General features: G+C 32.8%; 3 protein-coding genes across 8 annotated transcripts; 1 reads left to right on the top strand and 2 right to left on the bottom strand.

The window, feature by feature from the left end:
* Positions 1 to 969: 969 nt before the first annotated feature.
* Positions 970 to 3720, bottom strand: LOC113874126 (dnaJ protein homolog 1-like). Of its 3 annotated transcripts, none has more exons than XM_027512348.1 (3): positions 3417 to 3720; positions 2228 to 2664; positions 970 to 1607 (listed from the first exon to the last, which is right to left on the bottom strand). In XM_027512348.1, the coding sequence occupies exons 1-3, from the start codon at positions 3579 to 3581 to the stop codon at positions 1181 to 1183; spliced, it is 1029 nt and encodes a 342-aa protein (XP_027368149.1). In that variant the 5' UTR covers positions 3582 to 3720; the 3' UTR covers positions 970 to 1180. The 3 variants fall into 3 exon arrangements, with proteins under 3 accessions (XP_027368149.1, XP_027368154.1, XP_027368161.1); XM_027512353.1 differs by having other exon boundaries at positions 1023 to 1595; positions 2357 to 2664; positions 3417 to 3713; XM_027512360.1 differs by having other exon boundaries at positions 1023 to 1607; positions 2402 to 2664; positions 3417 to 3713.
* Positions 3721 to 6131: 2411 nt separating this feature from the next.
* Positions 6132 to 9952, top strand: LOC113852989 (DNA-directed RNA polymerase III subunit RPC7-like). 2 transcript variants are annotated; one of them, XR_003502473.1, is made up of 9 exons: positions 6132 to 6297; positions 6391 to 6520; positions 6767 to 6880; positions 6993 to 7046; positions 7457 to 7503; positions 7666 to 7789; positions 8393 to 8494; positions 9566 to 9620; positions 9774 to 9952. XR_003502473.1 is itself a non-coding variant. In XM_027483418.1 (8 exons), exons 1-8 carry the CDS (start codon positions 6208 to 6210, stop codon positions 9788 to 9790), a joined length of 609 nt encoding a protein of 202 aa, XP_027339219.1. In that variant the 5' UTR covers positions 6132 to 6207; the 3' UTR covers positions 9791 to 9952. The 2 variants fall into 2 exon arrangements, 1 of the variants encoding a protein (XP_027339219.1); XM_027483418.1 differs by lacking the exon at positions 7666 to 7789.
* Positions 9953 to 11887: 1935 nt separating this feature from the next.
* Positions 11888 to 13279, bottom strand: LOC113852472 (dnaJ homolog subfamily B member 4-like). 3 transcript variants are annotated; one of them, XM_027482756.1, is made up of 4 exons: positions 13115 to 13279; positions 12695 to 12930; positions 12242 to 12326; positions 11888 to 12124 (listed from the first exon to the last, which is right to left on the bottom strand). In XM_027482756.1, the coding sequence occupies exons 1-4, from the start codon at positions 13277 to 13279 to the stop codon at positions 11888 to 11890; spliced, it is 723 nt and encodes a 240-aa protein (XP_027338557.1). The 3 variants fall into 3 exon arrangements, with proteins under 3 accessions (XP_027338557.1, XP_027338555.1, XP_027338556.1); XM_027482754.1 differs by having other exon boundaries at positions 11888 to 12326; positions 12515 to 12930; XM_027482755.1 differs by having other exon boundaries at positions 11888 to 12326.
* Positions 13280 to 27624: the final 14345 nt, after the last annotated feature.

Genomic DNA, 27624 nt, shown 5'->3' with positions numbered 1-27624 from the left:
TTACCCTTAGTTAAGACTATAAAAAGAGTTAGTTATAGGTCCTAATAATTTTAAAGATAGATTAAAAAAACATTCAAGTTATTGTGTAATTAATAAAGTTGACTACATTTCTTAATTCTTGTGAAACACTTAAAATGGTCTTATATTTAAAATCATACTAAATAATAGATTTAAGCCTATAAATAAAATATATATGACGTAAAAGATGTTACATTATTATTATTATTATTATTTAAATAGGTCAACTTGTTATGCCTAAAAGACTTTAGGAATAGTGTAAATTCTAACCCTCTTAGCTAAATAGGTTTTTAAAATAGGCTTAATGTGACTTATTTAATAAATAAATTTGACTTGACGTAGGCTCAACAGACTATATAGACTAAACCGTAAGACTCCAACGTGGAGCTTGTCCTATTTCTACCCTGGAGAGCCATTTTGTATTTAGGATCATATAGGAATGGCAAAGCGGTTCAGTTTGCCTCGCAAAAAACCCACCATAAAATGAGCTAACTCGCACCTGCCACTTTTTGTGGGTTAGATTTTCTAGCCAGTCAGTCCCATTTAAAATGGATCTATGGGCTAAAGTCCAATCTGCCAATGACAAATAAAAGATAAAAGAAAGAGTTGATCAACAATGCGTTAAAGAGTTGAGCCACCTAAAATTAATATAGAAAAATAAATAAATAATTAGAATAATCAATAAAAACATAAAAATAATTATATATTAAAAAAATTGATATTTAACTAAAAATAATTATATTTTATTTTTTAAAATTAAAAAAACCCAACGAATTAGACCACTCTGACTTTCTTTTAATGGGCTAAAATAGGGTGAGCTAGGTGACCCACCATTTCGGTGGGTTATGGAGGTCAGCCCATGAAACACAATCTCCTTTGCCACCCTTAAACTGCTAGTTCTCTTAATTTCAACTAAATGCACCCTAAAACCACAATCAAGTACTTTTTCGTCAATTGTAGTCTTCAAAATATTATACCTCAATTCTTAATCGAATAATGTTGGATTTTATTTGCGTGGACAACACTGATATTACCTTACACAAATCACGTTCACCTAAAAATGGATGACAAAAAAAGGTAAAAAGGAGAGCAAAACATATGACTAATATACACTAAATACACTCTGCAATGATTGCCATTTTTATATGGTGCCAGAAATTTCTTAATTCTGACTTTCTGCTGTGGCATCAACTAGGTCTGGAAATTCGAAGTTGAATTTGATCCTAAGGTTGCCCTTCTTTGAAGGATCTTTGGAAATGGGCATACCTTCCCCAGCAATCACTTCTTCATAATCTGAATCAATCACGTTGTTGATGGCAATGGTCAGAGGTCTGCCATCTAGAGTTGTAAGTTGGATGGTGTAGCCCGTTAGATCTTCAGCTTCTTGGTGTAATATCTTTTTTGTCACAACCAAATCATTACCATCTCTTGTAAATACATTGTGACATTTCTCATCAATAATAAACACAAGATCTGCAGCAATAACATTTGGCTGCACATTTCCTTTCTCTGGGAAAGTGATTTTTGTTCCCTTTTTCCAGCCTGGTTGGATTTCAATGTTTAATATTTCCTCCAAAGGTAGAGTTCTCCTACAAATATGTATAAAGGGAGAGAAATTAGGTCAAAGTGGCTGCTCTCTTAGGCACATAACAAGTGAAAGAAAAAAAAATTTGCTCCATTTTATGGAAAAAAAAACTCAAGAGTTCATCAGCCTGCAAAAACCATAAATGTAAACTCAATTACTAGAAGAAAGGCAGCAGAGGGTTTCAGGCTGTATAGTACTAGTACACATATGCCACAGCCGAGTGATAAGTCATAAAAGTTGAAAACACTGACCATCTTCACTTTCATGCATATCTTCTCTCTCAAGTAGTCAAGTGAGTTAGGTATTGATAGGGCAACCTCAGCCACTGTTTCAATGCCTAACTAAATCACATAATTAATGTTCTTAGTGAGAGTAATAAGTAATAACTCCAGAGCCAACCATGAGTTATGGCACAAATGCAGTGACCCCATCAAGATTGGATATTGTACACCAATCCTTATCCAACAAACAAATTTTTGGTTTAGCTCAAGGAGACAGAAATGTATCAAACTTTAGTTTTCAACAAGTCCAACAACATAACTCATTCTTCTGTTCATGAAATTTAGTTGCAAGATAGGTTGTATAAATTGTTGTAAATTGAAAAACCAAGCAAAGAGCACTTACCCACTTGCATGAGTGATTTCCCTTGATATTTTCATCTTTCTGGTAGTCCCCTTGTAGAGCTCTTCAAGGCTGCAAAGCAATGTGTTTTCAATGGGAGGTGCCTTGCGTCGTGGACCTTGATTCATGGGCCTGCCTTCCCCAAACACGTCATTGCCAAACATTCCACCAAAGGACCTTGACACCCACGATCCACCCCTTATGCCACTGCCACAACCACCATACCCCATTCCCATTCCTCCGAATGGGCTTGAAGACCCAAAAACTTCTGCAAATATGTTGTTTGCGTTTCTGGGATTAAACCTAAACGTTGTTGCACCGCCCCTACTTTGGAAGAAGGAGAATGGGTCCAAATCTGCATTTGATGGTGGTGGTCCACCTTTAAGGCCACCTTCTCCATATCTATCAAAAATTGCCCTTTTCTGGGGATCACTTAGGACCTGAATGAAACCAAACCAATATATTAAATCAGATCAGATTCTAAGCAAATTTCAGGCTTCATACAATACACCCCCCACAAAAAAACAGAGACAGAGAGAAATCAATAATTGATTTTCATTGTGTGTCTTATTTAATCAAACTTTAACTCCACTCTAACTATATATATAGCCCTTGCAAACTAGAGGATGCTTATTAGAAATCCCAGCTTAGGATTAACTGCACAAACCAAATGATCGATCGTCCATCACCTAACCAAAATTTCAAAATCTGATATTTGAAGAATTTTGTTAACGAGTTCCTAGTAGTCTTGGACCTTTCTTCGGGCCTCCTCAATCTGCTTGCCGAGAAAATTGAATCATGGCAAAATTACCATAGACGGAAATGAACTGAAATTGGGACCTTAAATAATATGGGTGTCCAAATAGCATCTTAACATGAAGTCAAACTAAGAACAATATCATCAATGTGTAGTCATAAGCTAAAATCAAGGCTTGGACTTGAATTGAAAGAAAGAATCAACATCATGAACAAAGCAACTGAAAGTGGGAAAAACATCCCTAACAGGAAGCTAGTAACCAGACACTCTCAAAAGCTGACCAAAACGAAAAACAAGAGAATCTGATCTAACATCCTCAGCTCACCAACACAACAAATCAGGCAAGAATGGATGGATCAAAAAAGGTCATGATTTTCCAGCAATTCAATTCAACTGAAGATGGTAAATCACAGGAACTTTATATAACAATCCTACCTCGTAGGCTTCAGCTATGAGTATGAATTGAGTCTCAGCCTCTTTTTTATTGTTTGGATTCTTATCAGGGTGCCACTTCATGGCAAGCCTTTTGTAAGCTTTCTTTAACTCTTCATCTGTGGCATTCTTATCAACCTCCAAAATCTCGTAGTAGTCCAATCCCATATTTCTTTTAGTTAGAAGCTTCAAACTTTGGACACTACTTCCTTTTCACTCTTCTCTAAAAATAGGTCTCTCCTTCGTTCAACCTTTTTGCCTTCTTGTTGGTTTCCAAATGTTCAACCCCGTGAATCTGATAAGCAACAAGTGGTAATCAGAAACTACTGCATAAGAAATTTGGTAAGTAACATTTTTTTATCAATGTGAATAAAATCTTGTACCAATTCAGATTAAAAAATGATTCTTTTTTTTTCATTTTTGATGAAAATGATTTAATCATATTTTATAACATTTACTAAATAATATTTATATTTATTTGTATAATATATCTCCATGCGATGCACGAGCTGAAAAGGGCCTGATGGAGACTTTGATTTACGATAAGGTACACAGAGAATGGGAACTCGAGAAGGAATTGTCCGCATTTGGCGCAATAATGCGCAGTTGCGCATCATCAAACACGAACGGTATAAACGTAACAAGAGTTTTAGATAAAGACATGCACTGCTAAGGTATAAACCTAATAATGAACAAAGTGGTTTAAGAATTTATATAAAAAGAAATAATTTTTATAAATTATTTATTAAAATAATACTTTTTATCACCTCAAGATTCAGTATCCCACAGGATGATACTTATTTTAAAAAAATTAATTTCACATATGTGATACACTTTTAATTTGACATATCTTTTGCATCAAATAAATTTTGTATTTCACAGTAAGCAATTTTATTTTATTTTTGCTAGAAAGGTGCACAACTTTATATGATCCAATTTATGTGCATTAAGAATGTTAGCTAAAGAAAGAGTCCACTAAAAATTGCAGTTTTCCTCAAAATTATAGAGGATTATGAAGTGATTTTAGTCAAATTTTGATTGTTAAATTCACATTTATCAGTTAGAGAGAGCAGATAATTTGAATATTATATTTATTAACAATTAAATTTTTATTTTATTTTTTTAAATATATAACTTGACTAAAGTTAGTTTTTAAAATTTACAATTTTAATTTTAAAATTAATAATTATCAATCACATTAGTTTTTATTGTTAAAAAAATATTAAAATTAAATAATGAAATAATGATTTATTACATTAACTAATATATGACAATTGATTTTAAATACAAAACGCTTGACTTATAAAATTTAGAAAGTTGATTTAGATAATTTTGCATATTTTAAAAATTAAAGTGAATGTTTATTCATTTATTAACGGATAATTTTTAACTAAAAAAAGTTGGATTGCTTACAAGAATCTATTTAGCTTAACTTTTTATCTAACTAAAAGCTCTATGTAAGCGACATTAATGAATTACTTTTTTTTTTTCACTGAAAATCAATAATTAGTTCTTAGTCAACAAATGTATTCAAGTTAGTATTTTTTTAATAGTAATTTTTTTTATAAATATTTAATTTGTTGTTATTATTTTATTATTTTTCAAGTTTAATTTATATTCTAAGAATAATGACAAAAATATAATTTTTTAATAATAATTTAAATAATAAAATATAAATATTTAGAACTTATTTGATATAAATAACATTATACAAAATAATAAGCCTTATATATATTAATTATTTTGTTGTGTTTATTTGATTAATTAGTAGTTTGGTTCTGTACCTCTTATTTTATTTTCAATTTAACCTTTTAATTTTTTTTATAAATATGTTTTAAGTTAGTTCTTTTCGTTAAATTTAACTAACAATGTTATTAAATTTGTTAAGATAAAATTAAACGTGGAATAAAATAATAATAATATTATTGTTATACTATTTTTATAAAAATGAACCACAATTTCCCCACAAAAGCATAACGTATATTGAAGTCAGAAAAAAGAATAGAGTTCATTATTATATGGTGACAAAATAAAAAAAAAAATCTTATAAATTTTTTAAAAATAATACTGTTGTTGAAGGTAAACAAAATTATTTTGTTTTTATTATTAGTTTTGAGATATTTATTGTTGTATTATGATTTTAGGTGTTTAAAAAATAAGTGTTAGAAAAAAGAGTTGTGTGTAATTGTTGTGTTGTATTTTTTGTAAGAAGAAAACTACTTATAAAAATGATAAAATATTGCATTTAATTTTTTTATTTAAATTTTTAATTTTTGAATTACTTGATCATATATTTTTTAACTTACAAATTTGGATGTCATCTAATTAAAATTAACATCTATGGCATAACTAAGATTAAAATATTACTACCTACTTAAAAAAATAAATTTTAGAAGACCAAATTAAATAAAAAAAATTATGGATCAATATATTAATTTAACTTAAAAAAATTACTTTACGTTACTTATTTATTATTTATATTCATAAAAATAAACTTTACCCTTTCCCTCTCTCTCTCTCCCAGATATATATTAGTTTTATTTTTATTAATGATTTTCCAAAAAGAATTATTTATCGTAGTTATTTTATTTTATATTTTCCTATCTTTTGAAAACAAACAATTTTATGAAAAGGACAGCACTTGTTTACAATATAGGAATTTGACGGAGGGTTTACTTGTGATTCTGTCATTCTGAAGAGGGAGGGTTTAGAAAAGGGTTTTCTTTTCCTTTGATTTTCTGAATCTAACGCACTCTTCTCCTTCGCTCGTTTGTTCGTTTGTGCTTGTTTGGAGATGGGAAGCAGAGGGCGCGGACGGGGACGAGGACGAGGTGGAGGCTTTTCTACATTTGCCACTCAAACTCCATTTGTACTTTACCCTGAGGTTTTCAATTTTCTTCATATTCATTTTCTTTTCTCTCTACTCAATCCTGAATCCTACGCTCATTGCCACTGTTAATCTTATGCTTCACTGCAGGATGTTACTTTGCCCGATGCTAAAATTGATGATATTGGTCCTAACGTGAAAAAGTTGCTTAGTTGGAGTTTTAAGCTTCAGAATTATTGGAAAGCCTCTCCCTATCTTCTCCAGGAGACAACCTCTAAGAGTAATCTTTTACCTAAATACATTATTGTGTTATTCTGTTACGTATGAATGTGACATTATCATACTTAATTATACTTCCATCATCTCACTATCTTTATTGCAGATTAGGGTTTCTGCGGCCACTAGCCTCCCTCTCAGAATAAGACACTCTGTGATGCTTCAAGAAACCCTAATCTCTCGTGCAGACCAAAAAAAAAATAAAAAATCTTTATTGTAATGTATATTGATTTTCTCGCTTTATTGTCAGAGTCTCAAAGGATGCACATAGCTAGATTTTCTGACAAGAAGAGGACCGGTTTTACTCGTGATTCTCTGTCGCAGGTTTTAATGTTCGATGATTTTCCTCAGGAGTTGGTTCAAGGTGTGAATAGTGGAATCGACTGTCAAGGCAGTGGTTATGAAAGATTCTCTTTTTCATTAAGCATTTGAGGTTCCTATTAACAAATGATTTAAACATAAATTGGTATTGTCAGGTTTGTCTAAGCGGATGAAAAGGAGAAAAAAATTTCGATGGAACCCAGAGTCAGGTTGCTTGATTTCACATTACCTTTCTCCTTTTATTTGGTATTAGCTATTGGTTATCTGCTAATGTGACTAGGTTTTGAGATTAGTGCACAATAAGTTTAATCTTCCTAAATTGGTCCCTCTCTCTTTAAAGAACTTTATGAAATTTTCTTCACTTGAGGATAGGATATATATGCCGTTCTACTGAGCAGTATATATGCGTATGGATTCAACATTCTATTCTAGATTGTAATATTATTGTATAATTGTTTGATTGCTTCTGCTGTTGAAACTGTTTTTTATTGGATTGAAACATTTTGTGGAACTTATGTGAGATATTATCTATGTCTACTTGGTGGATCCTTGTTTTCATATAATAATGATAAAGAGCCTTAGATTTGTTTTTAGATTGATTAAGATGCTTGTGTGACAGAGACGAAGACCATTGATTTCTTTGAACAACAAGAGGAAACAAACAAGGTATGGCACCTATGCTTAGAATTCTTTCCTATATGTGTGCGTGTGTATGTGTATTAGTCTCTAACACTTTCAGTCAATTCATTGACACCTTTTTAATTTGATGTTTCTTACTAAGTTCAATATATATTGTTACTGGATGGAGCTATGGTTTTATTGTGGCAGCAGTCATGGTTGCGGTGCAAGCAGATGTTGTCTGCACACCCAGATGCTGTTGCTGCTGCCGCAACTTAGGCAGATGTTGCTGTCCTTCATTTCAAACTCTGGTGGACTTCTTCTACTCTTTGAGGTTCTTTGTGCCACATGGAATTTGAACCTATGGTTTTAAATTTCAGGCTTGGTATATCTTTTAATGTTAGAATTTTAATTCCTAATAACATTTTCAAGGAGTTTAGCTAAAACTAAATAAAGACCTCTTCAATTCTTAATCTGATTGAAAGAAGCTGCAGTTAATAATAGGCAGTCTCTAACCCACCCATTTACAGTATAACAAGTTACTGCAGCACCAGTTTGCTATTTCCACAACCTCCTCTGCTGATTTTGCATTTGTCACTATTATTGCCACCCCTACCATTGTTGCAAATGTGCCACAACGTTTGCCACTCTACATCAGCACCATTGTTGTTGATACCGCTACTGCAAATCCCATTAATATTGCCTCCACCATTGTTGCTGTCAATTTTATTGGTGGTACTTTCATTGTCATTGCCACGGTCACTTTGCTGCCACTCTCCATTAGTAAACTTCAATGGGTGTTGAGCCCTTGATCATTAGTTTCAGGAGTCTGATTGCATTTGGTCTAAATGAACATTGTATTTCCTTTTTGATTCTAGTGTTGGGCTACCTTTACTTGTTCAGCGAAAATCTATGCTGATGATTCTTGCACCTGCAGGGCAAAGAGGATGCAGATGAAAAGAAAGATGGAGAAGATGAAGATGAAGATGAAAATGCAGAGGAAGATGAAGAAGATTTAAGTGATGATGATTATAATCAGGTTCCCATGTAACCTCTACTTTGATGCGTTAATTTTTCCATTCTTGGACTCTTGATGATTCTCTCTGCTATGCTATAATAGTACATTTTATTCACAAAAATTTACCCTGCAAAATTTTCAAGTTGAAGTCCAAGTTAAAGAAGGTTAAACTTAAAACTAAGCCTTCCCAGCATCAATTATGAAAAACTTGAACTTATATGGTTTCCCGTGTCTACATTAAAAGTTCAGTTAATTGTCAAGGGTTGAGCATGAACTTTAATATTTTAAAATTGATATACTGAAAACAACTATGAAGTTGATAATGGAAGCAAGTTTTTTAGCTGTAGCAGTATATCATCTTTCCCCTTTCTTTGTAGGAAAAATTAACTTTCTCATTATTATCTGGCCAAATTGGCTATCCACGTTACCCCCAACAAAAGTATAAAATTGAAAAGAGAAAAAGGGTAGGGTTGGAGAATAAAATTAGAAAATGAAAAGTTGGAAACCTCAAGGATGTGGTTTATCTTTTGCTTGAAAGTTTAGAAGTGGATTTCATATTAAACTTGGCATTTGTTCAATTGTTATACATAATATGCTCTACCCCAGTTGAAAAGTAAAAAACAGAAAATGATAAGAGTAGGGAATGAAAGAAAATTAGAAGTTGAGGATTGTGAGGGTTTGGTCCATCTTCTTGCTTTGAGATTTGTGAGGTTTCTTTTATGTTGTAGAAAACTTGGCATGTGTTCAAATGTTACATGCATATTGCACATTTTCCTTTGACAGCAGGTGGTTGTATAAACTTGTTTCAGCGTTCAATAAAATTCTTCGTTTGGATTTTGGTTGCTTAGCTTGATTTGGTCAGGGCACATGGGAGTGACATGTTACACCATGGAATTTTTAACTGTTAGGGTCTGGTGGTAGTAGTTTGAAGATTTATTTCACTATTTTCCATGTTCCTTGTTTTAGAGTTATGAAGCATATGGTTGCAAAGCTTTGTGTTTTCATTTTCTTGTTAACGAAAAAGTACAAAATGTAAGTGTCTAACTTGCTGTCAAAAAAATATTGGTGTCTAACACAATTAAACTCTTGCAGAATGAATATTTTGATGACGACGAAGATGATTATAATGACGTAGATGACGGGGATGGTATTGTCCACTTTACGCTTCCAGTGCATTTCTTATATTTCATTCATTTGAATCATCTTAATCCAAATGCAATTGTGACATACTTTAGTGTAATCAACTTCTCAATTCTCCTGTTCTACTATTATTTTATACGTAAAATTTCCTTTATCGCAGATGAACCTATCTATTAAGATATCTATAAGGGGAGTGATCTTCTGGATCTTCTGCTCATCCTGTGGCAGCTATACTATCATGGACTATTGCTTCTTTAGTGTTACAAGTTGGGAATTCAAATTCTACGTTAGCCTTTTCTGGCTTTTACTTGGCCACTATTTTTAACTTATTCAATTACATACCGGTGTCTTCCTTCGTCCTGTAAATGTTCATTTTGAGGTACACCGCTTGACCAGGAAGAAAATATTGTTGGTAGAAAAATTGAATAATGATTTCTTTTAGGTTCTATTTGGACAAGTAATTAAAAAATTTAAGAAATTTAAATTTCTATTATTTTAAAATATTTTATTTGAATAGAATAATTAAATTTTCTTTATTTCAAGTATTTTTGTTTGAATAGAGTAATTAAATTACTCACATTCTTTTAAAAAAAATAAAATTATCACTATATTTGACAAAACTAATTAAAATTATAAAAGTTAAATTATTAAATTAATTATAACTAAATAAAATGTGAACGAAAAACAATTAAAAAAGTAATTTTAAATTTTCACTTTTTTGTTAAGATTTAGATTTCTTTTATTTTAATCTACTAAAAATCTCATCTAAAATTTTTAGAATTTTAAATTCTTTAACTATCCAAACAATAAATTTTAACCATGAAATTATAAATTCTCTAAAAAAAAATTTGCTTAAAATATCTCTTTCTAACGCAGATGTGTTCTCTTTCTACAACTAGATGAATAGGAAAGGGAATAACCAATTGGAACACGTGATTTCAGTCCTGCTATAGTAGGTTTCTTTAGACCTATTTTAAGAAAAAGGAATGATGATGCATTAAGGTAAAGAAGTCTCTAAATATAGAACACTTATAGAGTACTTAGATTAACTGTTTCAAGAAGATTTATGGAGATTTTAATTTTGAAAGTACATTTAATTTAATTGAAAATACTAAAAATCTTGTAAGTTCTATTTATAAAATCATTCAAATGCATAATTATATACTTTCATTTATTATAAGTGTGGATGGATAATTTCTCAAATCCAAAAGCGAAAATCTTATTCGTTGCAATTTATTCTATATTGTTCGTTGAGTCTGAATACAATTATCATCCCTAGTTATTGCCGATTTAAGTTATATTACTCAAATTTTTTAATTTGCTAAATCCCCCCGCCTTCTACTTGATTTGGCAATTAAATCTTCAAAATATATTCCTCTACCTTGCTTGTTTCTTTGTCCTATATATGTATCAAGCTTACTAATGGAATCACAATTTAACATGTTTTTTTGGCAATAAATTTGAAAAAAACCTCACAATTGAAAGAAAAAAATTTCAAAACTTTTACAATTTTTTTTTAATTAAGCTGCTTTGAATACAGACATTTGAAATATCAATCGTAGTAGATTATTTGGTTTGTCTCAATGTTAAACGGGGCTCTTACAAGGCATAAGAAATTGCGGAAGAAAAATTTTCAAGTAGACCTTTGAAGGTAAATTGAACTTCAACATAAATAAGGTAAAATTAACCGACGCTTGGACAGACGCTTTATGTCTGTTCTCTCACAAGGCATACACATAAACAGACGCTTTGACATGTTCATAATACAAGGCTTGTGATAAATGTGAAGGAAAAAAAAACCTGAATACAAGAGCAATTTATTGCCCTCTTGGGTCTTGGGATGTTTCTGACTGACAGCAATTTTTCTACCGTAATGTATGTTTCTCAATCGTGTCATCTAACCATGGCTAATTGGATCGACAACCCTTTACTCCTTCCTTGCTTTGTATTTACTATGTAAGAGAAACGGGGCATGATAGGTATATTTCTTGCGAATTAGCTCCTTATGTCGTCCTTGTTTTTAATAGTTACAGCTATTACGTCCAAAGTTTAAACTTAACATGACACACCGTAACCACAATATATTTTTTTAGTACTCTGTATAAACCATTTTGCCAAAATATAATCCCAACGTAATTTGGTCGGTGTGGAACATACATATTACACGCAACCTACACAAACCAAAGGCCATCTAAAATAGAAGGGGAGAAAGAGAAGTATTAATGAGAGCAAAATGAAAGTGAAGACTATACACAAGAAGATACACTTGGGTGCTTATGGCGCCAGAAGTTTCTTGATTCCCACTTTCTGCTCTGACGTCAACCTTGCCGGGAATTTGATGTTGAATTTGATCCTAAGGTTACCCCTCTTTGAAGGATCTTTTGGAATTGGCATACCTTCTCTGGGAACAACCTCTTCATAGCTTAGATGAATGACATTGGTTATGGGAATGTTCAGAACCCTGCCATCTAGTGTTGTAAGATGGACAGTGTAGCCTGTTAGAGCTTCAGCAAGTGATACCCTTTGCGTCACAACCAAATCATTACCCTCTCTTGTAAACACGCTGTGGGGTTTCTCATCAATAACAAATACAAGATCCGCAGCAATGACATTTGGCTGCTCATTTCCTTTCTCTGGGAATGTGATCTTTGTCCCCTTTTTCCACCCCGGTTTAATTTCAATGGTTAGTATTTCTTCCACCGGCAAAGTTTTCCTGTAAAAAAATGTAGTGATGGTGCTCAATTTCTCCTCAGTAATACAACAACTAAATTTTGTAATCAACAAAAACCACCTATGAAAGCTAAAGAATAAGACTAGAATAGTGTCACGTATTAAAAACAAAATCCACAAACAGAAATCATGAAAAGCTTGTAGTAGAATAAATTGTAGTAAAGCACTTACCCACTTGCATCAGCAATTTCCCTAGAGATCTTCATCTTTTTGGTAGTACCCTTATAGATCTCCTCAAGGGTGCAAGGTAATGTCTTTTCAATGGGAGGTGCCTTGCGTGGACCCTGATTCATGGGCCTCCCTTCTCCAAATGAACTAAATATATCATCACCAAAGATTCCACCAAAGGACCCACCTCTCATGCCGCCGCCACCACCACCACCTCCCATTCCTCCAAATGGGCTTGAATACCCAAAAAACTCTGCAAAAATGTCGTTTGCATTTCTTGGATTGAACCTGAACGTAGTTGGGCCATCTCCACTTTGGAAGAACGTAGCTCCACCAGCATCCGGAGGTGGCACTTGCCCTTTAAGCCCTTCTTCTCCATATTGATCATAAATTGCTCTCTTCTGAGGATCATTTAGAACCTGCACCAAACCAATGCACCAAGTCAGAATTCTTTGTTATATTAAACATCCTAGTCCTAGCATACGTACATTACATAAAAGAGATTTCGTTTTGTTTGCATACACTTAAAAGAACAAAACCCAGAAATCAATATGAATGATCTAAATTCGGCATGAACTAAACTTGAAGGAAGAAATGAATAACCTCATAGGCTTCAGATATCTGTTTGAACTTAGTCTCAGCCTCTTTCTTATTGGTTGGGTTCTTATCGGGGTGCCATTTCATGGCAAGTTTTCTGTAAGCTTTCTTCAACTCTTCATCCGTGGCATTCTTGTCAACCTGCAAAATCTTGTAATAGTCCACCCCCATTACAATTCTTATTCTGAGCTCAAAGTTGAAACAAACTACGGAATTATATATTGTGCCAGCACTTGCACTTTGTGGATTATGGCTTTATGGGAAATGGTTCGAAATTTTTGATTTGATGAGGCAGGTTTCAGTGACGAATATCATTATTAGTATTGTAAAGGAATGAGAAAGAATTGTCTCGAAGGTGCGCCATGCACCACCAGATAAGTGTAGAACATTCGAGGATTATACTAGGATTTGTGGAGCATTGTGATGTTTTAAGGTGCCACCTGTATTTAAATGGACCCACAATAGTAGCAGCCACCTCGTGTGTTGTTTCCGTTTGACGGCTGTTTTGATATGCCTTCGCAAATGTTGCATATTCAATTTTTGGAACAATCTTAGTTTTTATTTTTTATTATAATTTTAAGAGATATATACAAATTAAAAATAAAATTAGAGAAAATATTTATGTATATAATATCATATAATGTGTCAGTTTTTAATTATTTAAATAACAGCATTTTGTGAATTATGAATAAGAAGTTAATATACTTTTCAGCTTGCTTTATATATATATTTTCATTAAACTATAATATTTTTATTCTTTAAATTTTTTTGTTATATAGTTCAGTCTTATCTTTTTTCCTTTCTTTCATTCATTCTTGTGCTCTAATTAAAGTTTTAATTTGGGGTTAAAATAGCTTATTAAACTTGTGCACGTTTTAAATTTTTTCTTCATATTTAGTCGGATTTCACCCATCGAGAGGTATGGAGAAATTAGATAGCGTAGTCCTCGGTGGGCTGGGAGGCAGGGTTGATTTACAAACCATACCTGAAAATTCAAAATTCTTATTCTTAATTCCAACATAAAAATCAAATTTAATTATATTATTAGTTTTTATATTTTATGAATTTTAAGTTTTTTATAATTTTTAATTAGATCCCTAAATTCAAATTTAGATCAATTCCCCAAATAAAGATGAGTTAACATGTCTTATGACTTTAACATGGCCTTTGTATAATAACATAATAATAATATTGTCATGACTGCAAATGCATAGAGTCTATTGTCTATTCTTTTTCACACGACAAATGTGATTCAAATGTGACCTCTTTCTCATGTTATCTTACTGATTGACATGATTATTCTAATTCTAAGGTGAGAATGCAATCAACATAGCATTGAATTATTTTAAGCATCACAATCAATGAGCATTTCGTTTTTGGTTTACTTTTCAAGTTTAACGTTAATTTTTTTTTATACTACATATTAAGATGAAATATTTCTTATCAGTTGAGTTGATTCACGTGATTGGTAGTTGTTGATGTTCTATTCATTTTAACCCTTTACTAGTTGATATTATTTTAATAAAAAAATTAAGAGTAAAAAAATGCAATCTTTTTTACGTACTAGAGTGTTTTATTTTATATTAGTAAAAAATTATATTTTCATAAAATGGTGAGATTTTGCATGGAAAAGGTTGGGAGATTTATTATTATTATTATTTTATTTAAAATAATTTTCAAAACAATATAGAAATATTTTAAAAATTATATAATTAATAAAAAATATTATATTAAATTATTATTATTATCATAAACATATTTTTTAATAGAAATTATTTTTTTTAACTTTCTTTTCATTTATTCAAACAAGTTAAATAATTTTTTTATTATTTTTTCTCGTATTTCTATTCGTTCAAATAACATATATTTTATTTATATATATATATATATATATATATATTTTTTTTTTTTTCACTAGATGATTTTTTACTCATTTTCTATTTCATCTACATGTACCATTAAACTTCTAACTTCACAAAGCTCTTATTTTGTTTTATTTTCCTTCAAACTTTTTGAAACATTTTTAGTTCTTTTTATCACCTTCCTCTCACCTTTTACATCAATTTCTCTCTTTTCTATATTTTTTTTTGCACTTCAATATAGTCAATTTTCTCTCAACAAAAATTTATTCTTATAGTCATTCTTTGATCCTTTCGTTCACTTCTACAAGTAAGAGTATTAACGAAATAATACTTTTCATAAGTAAAGTGTAGTTGATTATTAATCATTGATCTTTTTTATATTAAATGAAATACTTGTTAATTATTGATATTTTTTCATGTTAAATGAATGACTAAGATTTAATGGTTAGGTAGATTTTTTAAGTGATAACATGTTGATGAATGACAAATTGGTAAATCTCCACTTCTCTTCCTTCATCTCTCTCCTTTCCTCCTAACCTCTCCAACTTCTTTGTTGCTCCTTTTGAGGGAATGTTTCTTGTTGGGAGTAGAGTAATAGCAAACTTGTTATCGTTCTCAATAAACTAAATAATGCAATAAGACAATTGTTAGTGATAAGAGGAACTTGATTTGGGATTGTGAAGAGGCATAAAAGCCCTAATAGAAACAACTAGTGCTCTTTTTTCATTGGCAATGCAAAACCATTTATAATACCACCCATATTTAAACTACTCATGAGTAAAACATACAGTGCTCTATAATGTTCTACGTGTAGTGTGCGTCAATGACTTAATAGAAAGCTTGATTAAAATATGCATTGTTTGGCAATATTAGAAAATAGTGAAAATTTTTGCAATTTCTTGCCTTTAATGTCTTAAACTTTGAAGAGATATATAACTTTTAGCATAAAATTCTGACTTATGCAAATTACATGTTTATTTCATACAACTTTTTGAGATTTATATTCTTGATGAGAGTTAAGACAATTTTTTTTTTTACCAAAACTTCAATTTTTCTAATTTTTTTGTATTTTTTAATATTTGGGGTTTAGGGTGAAAGAGTTCTACTATTTGTAAATGGTCAACAGTGTGAATCAGAATTTACCAGCGTGTTTGAATTCTTGTCATTTTCTTCCAACACAACTACAATAAGCACAACAAGTGAGTTTTTTTTTCTTTTTGATACTGCTACTTGATGTTACTGCAAATTTTATCCTTTTATATGCACTATAAATATAGTATATACTCATTTGTAATAATGTGAAATATTGATTAGAAATATCCAACACACATTATACATATCATACAAGGCTGACTAAGATTTTCAGTCGTTTCTTATTTATCTTTTATACATAGTACTTTTTAACATATTTAAAGTTCTGTGATCCCATCATTTGTTGAGTGTTAAGATTTATTAAGGTGCAATACTCATTTGAATATGCTTCCAGAATAATGAAAGGTCCTTCTCACTTCAGTGCCCACTTTGTCATATGTTGATTTCTCATTACTACATCAGTTGCTTTAAGCATCAATTCTCCTACTACAACATTCATGGTCTCACTAGCTTAACATATGCCATTCCAACCATTTGTTGGAGTTTCATTATCTCATCCTAGACTTGATTTCTACCATCTTCTGCTAGTTTAGTTTCAATGACCTAATTTTTCAGTTGCTTTAAAAGGACTCTTGTTGAAGGTGTTATAAGTTTTGTGACCAGAATTGCTTTTGCACCGTATACTAACGAAATAGGCATCGCCCTCGTAGTCCTATGCTTGATGGTTTTGTAGGCCTACAAGGGGAGAGATAAATATTCACTCTAATCTTGGTGGTTATCACTTACCATTTTTGCAAGCACCTTAATCAAGATCTTATTTGTTGATTCTGCTTGGCCATTGTATTAGGGGAAATATGGGGTAAATTTGTCATACGTGATCTTGTAGGATTTTAACATGCCTTAGAATTTTTTATTTACAACAAGGGGATCATTGTCTGATATTATACACTCCGGCAATATAAAGCAACAAATAATGTTATTTCGGATAAAGGTTATCACAATTTCAAAGTTTTCTTTTTTATTGCAATCACTTCCACCCACTTAGTGAACTACTCTATTGTTGCTAGAATCAATCTTTTATCCCTGAAAGATGGACTTATTGTTCCCACAAAGTATAACTCCCAATACGCAAAAAGGGTATGAGGAGTGGATACTATGCAATTCGGTTGCAGGAATGTGTATGACATTTCTATGTCGTTGGTACTCCTAACATTTTTTTGACAAATTTTATTGCATCTTTCATTGTTGGCCAAAAGTATCCTATTCTGAGCAATTCATATCATAGCGCATTCCTTCCTTGGTGTCTTCCACATGTTCTACGATACATCTTTCCCATTACTTAGTCCTCTTCACTGCTTCCAATACATAAGAGATTTTCACTTGTGAATGATTTTTTTGTATAGCTCCTATTATACAAGAAGTATCTTTCTACTTTTTTTTTATCGTTTTGTGAGCTTCATTTTTTTTCCAATGACAATATCCTTGTTTCCAAATATTCTTTTATAGGGTACCTTCAATCTCCTTCTACCATATTTACTTCCATGTTTTCCATATTTTCTTGGCACTATTTGCAATTATTCTAAAAGGTGTGGTGTAACATCCATATTTTATTTAAAATAATAAGAAAATAATTTTATAGTTAAGAAGAAAAAATTAAATTAAATCCATTTGCCAGCCGAATATAACACGTGAAATTATAAAATGTTTTGTTTATTTTGCTCAAACTTATAAAAATTTAAATGACAAAGTAGTGGAAACCAAACCAATTAAAAGGAAACCTGAAATAACATTAATATATATTGTTCTAATGAGTTTACAAGAGTTTCATAATTACACGATATAACTTAAAATACATTAAGACTCATCTATATTCTTTATAAAATACAAAATATAATAAGTCCTAATGAGCAGTCTGTCAACCAAAAAGACTGAACACGATCCTAGTCGTCTCCATGTCATCTCTCTATTTTCGCAAGGTCTTCTGGGTCAAGATAATCATATGATCCAAGATAAAAATCACCTAAATCTACAATAGCCTTCATGCCAGTAACTCACTCAAAAGTCCACCGAGTTAGTCTTCGAGATGATTGTGATCATGGTATGTAAACAGGTAGGTCACAGTTGCTGGAGTTTTAACTGTGCCTTAATAGAAGTACACACATAGGGTCTAGTGGATCCTATTGTTGATAAGGAAATCTAAAAGCAGACTATAATATAGATCTATTTCCATCATAATTATATGCCTAGGTATATCATCCACGTACATAGCAAATTTGAAATAACAAGTCGTTTGATATTCGTTAAATACATGTATCAGTTATTAATTATTCAACTTAGTACATTTCCTTTCTATTGACACTCAGAGTTCTCAATTTACACTTTCACTGCCCTTGGGATCCCTTAAGGTCTTCCTTAACATAGATAGTTGCTGGATAGCCGCAGCTACACAGATACAACGTGTGTTGACCTAGTCCTTTTCAGAAAAAGCATAATCAGGAGTTTAAGTCAGGAAATAAATGTGAGGCTTGTGGTGCTCTTACTCTCATTTGTTATGCACAATTCAAGAAGAACATTCACCATCTTCATTTTTTTCAAGATTTCTCAATCGCCTCCATCTTCTATACCCCCTAGTGTACCTCTGAACTATCCATACTTGTCCTTATCATGTTCCTTCCTCATTTCATTTCTCTTTCCATATTTTCCATCTCATTTCTAGATTTCTCATTATGGATCTACTCTTCTCATTAGTCATTATGGTCCAAGCTCATTAGTTATTATATCCTGAACTTATTATTTGTATACTATTATATTATTTATCCCTTTATTTCTCTATTTTATTCCAGTTCATTACTACATCATATATCAATCAATCATTACTAAGGATTGGTCACCCTCAGACTCAGTCCACAACATATATGCATATACACTCAAAACAAAGATCATACACACCATCAAACACCACAAAACCATGCTTCAATCAAATATATATTCACAATCATGCATTACATCATAATATTTTCATGAACACAAATATACTACATTCTTAGTAACAAGATAGAGCTCTCCTTACCTTGAAATGAAAGTTTAGTGAAGGGTTTTTGAGATATCTTGCTCAAAAGGCTGGGTTTTTCCTAAATATTACAAGAGATCATTTTTAGAGAAGGAAAAACAAGAAAATAACTAAAGGAATGGAGAACCAAGCTTCAAGATCTTACCAACGAGCAAAAAAAGTGGACTCCCAAGCTTAGATTGGAGAAAAATATGAGCTTTTCAAGGATTTTTTTTTTTTTGAGAAAATGAGGAGAGAGGTCAGAAGAAATGAAGAAGGGTCGTAACTTAGATTATAATCCAATTTTCTCAACTTGAAAATCCTTAAATATTCCTCAACTCATGACATTCTCGTTATAGTGAGCACTTATCTCGCTGCAGAGGAAAAATCAGACTTTTTTTTCCTTACTGTCTATCATTTTAGCTACAACGAGAGCTTTTCACTATAGCGAGAGCATCCTCGTTACAACGAGAAATTTCTGCTACAACGAGCGAGCGTCAGAGAGCCTGATTTTAGACGTTCATTTCTTGCTACAAGGAGACACATCTCGCTACAGAAAGAAATTCTGCAACTTACACACCTAAAACTTTCTTAATTTCAAACAAAATGCATTAATAATTATCATCCAAAACAAAATTAATAAATAATAAAATAGGGGTGTTACATATGGTAATGAATTTTTAGGAATGGCCAAAATATTCTTCACCTCAGAGTTCTTCTATATAAGCTTGGTCCCTCTTGTCTATACATGTTATCGTGTATTTGTTTCGCGATCTTCATGCCTTCTTCTGGAGCTACACATCTTGCAAATAGGTTATCACTTACTTTCTTGTATAAGACTCGTTAATTTGACATAAGTATTTAATGATCATGTTGACAATTTTCTTATGCAATTTCTCCAATATGAGTGCCCGCCAATCATTTTAAATGACCTTTTCTTCTTCTTCAAATGTGACTTTTCAACTTTTTTAATTCTTACTACCCTTCTATCCCTCTTCAGTCTTCTTCCTATTGTTGCCAATGCATTTGCCAACTTGTTATCTATCCTTGGAATATGAGAAAATTCAAATTTCTCAATGCTTTTTAACAACAGACGAGCTCGCTCCCTGTATGCTGCAAGAGTCGCCTATTTGACCCCATATTTCCCTTTGAGTTGTTTAATGACTAGGCTAGAATCTCTCCTTATTTTCAACTTTCAAATCTTTATTTCTTTGGCTACCTTTAAGCCAAAAAAAAATGCCTCATACTACTTTGTTGTTTGTATAGGGAAAGTCTAGTCCATATCCAAAAGACAATTCCTCTCCTTTTTCATTCATTAGAACAATTCTTTCCCTGCCTTGAGGGTTTGCAGACGATCCACTCCAACTTTCTTCGTTCTGTTGTTGCCACCCCCTCTTATTTCCTTTTCCTCCATATGTACTAGATAGATAGTGAGGAGGTCAACTAATGCTTGACTCTTAGCTATCATAGGAATAACTTTTGAAATGTCATATTCACTCAATATAAGAGACCACTTGCTTGTTCTTCATGTTAGCATGCTATTTTGCAACAAATGCTTTATTCCTACTGACTTGGTCATTACTTGCAGGGGATGCGTTTGAAAATAATTTATATAGTTTTGAGCGACATACACTAACGCAAGACAATACTTTTCTTGTGTTGAGTATTGAGTCTTAGCGTCTTTCAATATTCGACTTAAATAAGCAATTGATCTTTCTATACCTTCATTTTCTTGAGCTACAAAGCCATTTAAAGTTTATTGGGTCACAAAAGGTATAATCTGAGAGGCAATCCCCCTTTTTAGAGGTATCATGGTATTGGTAGAGGTCTGAACTTGTTTGATGCTTTCAAAGATGTTGTTGTGCTCATTGCCCCATCTAAATGTGCTTTTTTCTCTTAATAATTTTTTGAATGGGTGGATCAGTTCTACTAACCTTGGAATGAAACATCTTATGTAGCCTAATTTTCCAACGAATCCTTGCATTTCTTTGACACTCTTTAAGGGTTTCCTTTGTTGGAAGGCTTTGACCTTTTCTTGATATGCAATGATTCCATTCAAGTGATACTTTCTACATCTTTAAAATACTTTATGAAGACGGTGGACATACTCCCCCTTTTCATGCATTATGTCATGGAAAATGACAGTCATGGCTCGCTGATAAGTTGCTCCTGTATTCTTCAATGCAAAAAGTATAACTAAATAGCAGAAGTTTCCTACAAGGGTTCAAAAGACAATTTTCTCCTCATCTCCCAGTGTTATCCTAATTTGATTGTATCGACTAAAGCCGTCCATGAAAGAGAACCTCTCATGACCTGCTGTAGTATCTACCATTGTATCTATATGTGGTAGAGAAAAATCATCATTTGGGCATGCTTTGTTTATATATTTGAAGTTAACACAATACTGAATTTGTCCATTCTTCTTTTTTATTCGGATAATGTTGGATAACCAGGTGAGGTGTTGTATTGACTTGCTAAACTTAGCACCCAATAACCTTTACACTTCTTCTTTAATCTGTTACTCTATTTCTATAACAAACTTTATTGGTAGTTGTTTCACCGGAGCTGTCTCTGGTTGTACTGCCAAGTTGTGGGTGATAAGTGACATATTTAAACCAAACATTTCTCCATACTCTTATGCAAATATATCCTTATATTCCTGTAATAAGAAAACTAGATCTATTCCTTCCTTCTCTTTGAGCAAAGGCTTAGGCTTTTCTCTTTTTTTGATCCTATTTATTTCTTCCATTCCTTCTTCGTGCTTTCTTTAGGAATCTTGTTCATCAATGAGCATATCTCCTAAACTTTGCTTTAATGTTTCTATTTTCTAACGTCATTGGGGCTAATGGAGTTGTCACCTTACATTAGTCTCTCACTTTCCTATAATATCCTCCATCTCACTATTCCACTAGGGAGGTGCTCCCTTACTAGCCCTCTTCCATTGACTTCATATAACGTTTGTGCCTATTCCTCAACATGCTTGATTTGCTTAGCTTCTTGGTCTCAGTCTCCCTCTTCTTGGTTTCTTTTTCTTGCTTTTTCGCCTATCAACACACCTTCATCCCTTTTGATTTGATTTACTCCATGTTGGGCTAATTGATCAAATAATCTAGTATCCACCAAGTGCGCCTCAATCACATCAAAGGACGCTTTTGTTGCCATGGTTTTTATTTTCTTTCTCCTGAAATTTGACTTAACATATTGGTATAACATAGACAGTATGCAATGATGCACGTGAATCCAGGGTTGCCCTAACAAGATGTGGTAAATAGGCATTCCCTCAAAAATTTAGAATGTATTTGCTGTTTTCGTTAGCTCTACTTTAAGTTGTACTATTATGCTTCTCTTTATGGCTACTGTTCCCCCACTAAAGGTAGTGAGTGAAAAACTTGCCTGTACTTATAGGCATTATGTTTACTCTAGAACCATTATCCATCATAGTGCGTCTTACTTTCACTCTCTCCACCGTTGCTTTTATATATAATGGGTTATTATGTACAAATTTGATGCCTTCTTGCATTGCCTCTCTAAAAACAAGTGCAATTGCATGAAATCTTGCAATACTATTCAAAGGAGTATTCGATGCAAATAGATCTCCTCCTTTTTTCTTTACTATGGTAGCAAGCATCTTGGCTGCTTCTTTCCTTGCACCATCATCTAGCCTTATCTGCCTAAAAAGTATTCAAAAGCTCTTTGTCTCTGCTAATCTTTTTGCTAAATTGTTGAGTTATTTTCCATGCTTTATTGCATGTTATTGACACTCAGCGATGATTACATTTATTTCATGACTATGGAGAAGGCGCTTGTTAAAACTTTCTCCTTTGTAACACCCCAAATTTTATAATACTATTTTGATTATTAATATGAGTATGTGGACTGTTAATTGGATGTGCATTTTGATTTATTATTAATGGTGTGAATAAGTATATGTGTACGTGTATATATATGTGTGTGTTGTGATTTAAAGGCGAATGTTGACTTGTGGTTAAGCTGAATTGGTTGGAAATATATAGGCTAAGATTGTGCTGCAGGAGCATTCTCGCTATAGCGAGAAGGTCCTGGGCAAACTCAGGTGTCAATCGTTAGAGTGAGAGGATTCTCGCTATAGCGAGAAAGGGGCAGGGGATGAGGGGGTCTTTATTGCGTTCTCGTTATAGCGAGAGGAGTCTCACTGTAGCGAGAAAGCAATAGAGAACGGTAGTTTTCTGGGTTAGCTTTGCTATAGCGAGATTATGCAGAAAATTAAGTGTAGTTTCGTCTGATATTTTTGCTATAATGAGAAGTGGTCTCGCTGTAGTAAGAATATCGCGAGAAGGGGTTCGAAAAACACATTTCTCACCATTTCTCTTCATTTCTCCTTTAATTCTCTTGACCCTTCACCCTATTTTACTGATTAAATCGTCTCTAAAGCCGTTTGTGTGCTAAATTTAAGATTGAGATTGTGTTTTGAGTGTTTTGAGGTACGTTTTCTAAGCTAGGATTTTTGTTTTTACCCTTTCTCTGTTCTCCTTGGTTTCTCATGGATTATTCCATGTATTTAGGACAAAAATCCATGAGAGAGGAACGTTTTAAAGTTGATTTAGTCGTGGGTCTTCATTCTGAGGTAAAGGGGACTCTACCCTATCTCTTTGTGTTGAAATTCGTTTATATTGTTATGTATTGGAATGTGATTGAAATAAAACATAAGATGTGTATTTGGATGAAAATGACTTGATTGTAATAGGGTTGTGATGGAAATTTTGTGTGAAACTTAGTGTGATTGATATTGAGTAATGTGTGTGATGAAAGTGGTTGAGTATCTATACGTGCCATGATTGAGAATATGAGTGAATATGTGAGAATGACATGTTGATTGTGATTGTGGTGTGTTTGGAATAGTTGAAAACTATGAATAGTTACAGCGATACACTAGGAGTGTGGAAGATGGAGGCGGTAGAAATACCTTGGAAAAAAGAAGGTGGTGGTGACACCGATAGTGAGCGTGGGTGCATCACAAGCCACACCCTCTTCTCTTGACTCAGTCTCTGATCAATACCTTTGTTAAAGGGTTCATGACCGCACAACTATCTGTGAGATGGGAGCTAACCGGTGACCATCCATAGTGTGAAATTGAGTAAGTCCTTAAGTTGAGGGCATTAGGAAACTATGATCACAGTGCCACAGTGAGCGTGACTAATGTGCAGTGAATGCACATATGTGTATGAATTAATTTGAGGTGTAGTGAGTGCACCCCTGTATGAAGTGGTATGAACAATTGATGTGTGAACATGATGTGTATATTATTGGAGTGAATCGATCAATACTTGCTTAAATGTATGATTTAATTCTATTGGAAAATGTTTGAATGTGCAAGTTGAGTCTTCATGTCGTGTTTGTGATAGTGTAGAAGACTCACTTTTACATTTATTTTTCAAGTGATCAAGATGATCAACACCAAGCTTAGTGAATGAGATGAATGACACTGCTATAGGATTGAGAAAATTATTTTTGAAAATTATGATGTAAATAGGTCCTGTAGCATTTATCTTGACTCAAACTTGTAACCCATCTTATATTTTGAAATATTTTATTAAAATCTTGTGTTGGAAATAATTGAAATGAAATTTTATTATTCTCATTTTATTACGAAAATGTCTCATTGGAAATTATTAGAAAATAAATTAAGGTGTTACATCCTTTGTTACGCTCTAGTAGTAGTATCTTCCCCTCCCTTAGTTGTTCCTGGAAGAGTCTCCTGATAACAAAGCAATCCATCATCTTATGAGTTTGTTTTATGGAAGACACAAATGTTGGATTGTCATAATTCTTTTTGGACAGTGGAGGCTGCTTATGTTGCTGTTTGATTATCCCATCTTTCAACCATTCTTCAACAAGCTCGTTTGTTTGTTGTTTGATTAGAGGTATTGTTGACAATTTCTTCTGCACGATATTTCTGGTACTGCTCCGCTGGCTTCTTTTTCTGTTTTTTTCTTCTAACGCATACACTACTTTTGCAAGGTCCACTTCTTTTGTCTTTTTCCCATGTTGCTTCATTGCTTTTGACACATCTGCGACCTTTTCCAATAGCTCAACAAAAGTTATTCCCTCATTGACAAAAAAATCTGTGATTCATCTTTTACATTTTTATGCAATCATACACCAAGTCTGCTTCAGAGAGCATTTCTTTGCATTGTAAGGAGTAGTCTCAATACCTCTTAATGAAGCTTATTAGTTCTTCTATGGATTTTTGTTTTAAGCGCCCCAAATCCATGATGTGTAAGACATCCTCATCTTCTAGAAATTTGATACAAAACTTAACCACCATTTCTTCCCAATTTTTAATAGAATAAGGGTGTAACTAGGTATACCATGTGAATGCTCGTCCAATAAGTGATTTCGAGAACTCTTTTAGTCGAAGCACCTTGTCATTTTTTGTATACTCCCAGGTCATTCAAAAAGGTCATTATATGTTCTTTTGGGCTTCCCAATCTATCAAACTTTCAAAATGCAGGTGGCTAGTATCATACTAGGTAAGGCGTGAGGGGTATTTCTAAAACCAATGGTGGTTCCATGTCCTCAAGTATATTGTATTTGTCTCTATGGCCCTATAAGAGTCGTCATAACTCTCCTTGTGTCATCTACATTGAGGTGTTCTTTGCTTGAAATGTTGCATTGAATCACTTAATAAGGGTGATGAGATTGGTTGTTTGCTTCATGTGAGCCACCAATTGTGTAAAGCTTTGTTGGTTGGTGAGTATTGAATCAAGAATGGATGTTGAGATTAAGACTGAGGATATATAAGGGGTTGAGAGAGGTGTTTCAAGTTGGCCCAGTAGGTCTATGATGAATCCATATTTTACTAAATTTTTATACATCATTTATTACTTTTTTATAGAAAAGAATAGACTTAGATAGTGTAAATAAGATGAATATTTCAATTAGGCTAAATAATATAGGTTTCTTAGTTTTTGGTTAATTTACATTAATTTAGATAGTTTATTTTACATGTTTTAATCATTTGAATAATGTGGCAAGAATCTCCAAGCTTATTTTGAAGAATTATTGGATTTTGTGGAATTTGAGGTGAAAGTAACTACTTTCAAGACTGATAGTGACCGCTACAGCAAGCTACTTTCAGCAAAAGGACCAAAGTGATCACTTTCAAAGCTAAAAGTGACGACTACAGTAGCCCAAAATCCACTAAGCCTGTGCGTGGCTACTATGAAAGTTCATAGTAGTCACTCCAGAGCGTGTAGAATTGAAGGTGCTGTGCGTATCTACTATTAAAGTTCATAGTTACAACTCCAGAGAGCCCAAAATGTACAAGTGCTGCACGTGTCTACTATCAAAGTTGATAATGGACACTACAGAAAGGCAAAAACCAACTGATACTGCGCGTGTCTACTATGAAAGAATGAAAGTAATCACTTTGGAGGGCGCCAGCTTTAATATAAATAGATTTTTGCCAAATTAGGGTAAGGAGCTCTTACACTTTTCGTACCTTTTCTCTTCTTTACTAAATTAGGACATTTTTCAGAGCTTAGGGAAACCTTGGGTGACAGCCAAGGATCCAACCTAGGGTTTGATTTCTCATTTCTCTTGCTTTTACATTAATGTCAATGAGTTTTCTGCATTTCCAAACTGTGTTTTTGACCCTCATTTCCACGAAGGGCTAAATTTTGTGTAATCCTTAGTGAGTTCACATGGATTCTTGAGTTCCTTGATTTTAATGATAATATAATTCTTTTCTTTTCATGAATTACTTCTTCCTTACCTCTTGAATTGAATTAATGGTGAATGAGGGGGACATTACTTAATTAACCTTAATTCCTTTAAGGAGATTCTAAACTAGGGATTGCTTAATCCTAGGTTTAATTCTAAGGTTGCGTAATCTTGGGATGAAGGATTAGAGCCTAACAAATTGCGTAATTTCGTTAGAACTATAAGATTGATTTTCACTTGTTAACTTAACCTAATTCATGGGAGAGAGGATGCGTGTTAAATCTTAAGTGGAATGAAGATAGAATCTATGTGGATGAACTAAGGATTGCTATTTTCTATTGTTTGAATTAATTAAATTTGTTTGCTTGCTGCTCTTTATATTGATTTGAAATCACAAAACCCCTTATTTTAATTGCTTGTTCAATTAATGCCTTCAACATGTTTAATGAAGATTAATAGCCAATGTTCACGGGAGACAATATAGGGTAACCTTAGTACTACATTAATTTGTTTAAATTTTGATGAGAATTTGCGACAAATCTTTTAAACACAACAAGAAAACGCTCATCAGTCTACTTCTTTTTTATTACTTTTTGGTCCTTGTGGATTGACACTTTGTTCCTGTTGCATGTTAATGAGCTCAACATCTGAAAAGTCCTCCAAGCTAAAAGAGCCGTCTTTGTGTGATGTTCCATTTTGTCATTCTCTCTTTACAAGCTCTATACTTCTCCAGTGAAACCGCCAATTATTTTGGAATATAATTTAAAGAAAGAAATTTGTAAGCTTAGGAATTATAAAGGGAAGAAAGAACG

The sequence above is a fragment of the Abrus precatorius genome, unplaced genomic scaffold (assembly GCF_003935025.1).
Source record: "Abrus precatorius isolate BTA unplaced genomic scaffold, Abrus_2018 Scaffold10, whole genome shotgun sequence".
NCBI classification, from domain to species: domain Eukaryota; kingdom Viridiplantae; phylum Streptophyta; class Magnoliopsida; order Fabales; family Fabaceae; genus Abrus; species Abrus precatorius.
Note: the sequence above shows the minus strand (reverse complement) of the source record. Positions and strands in the feature narration are given on the sequence as shown.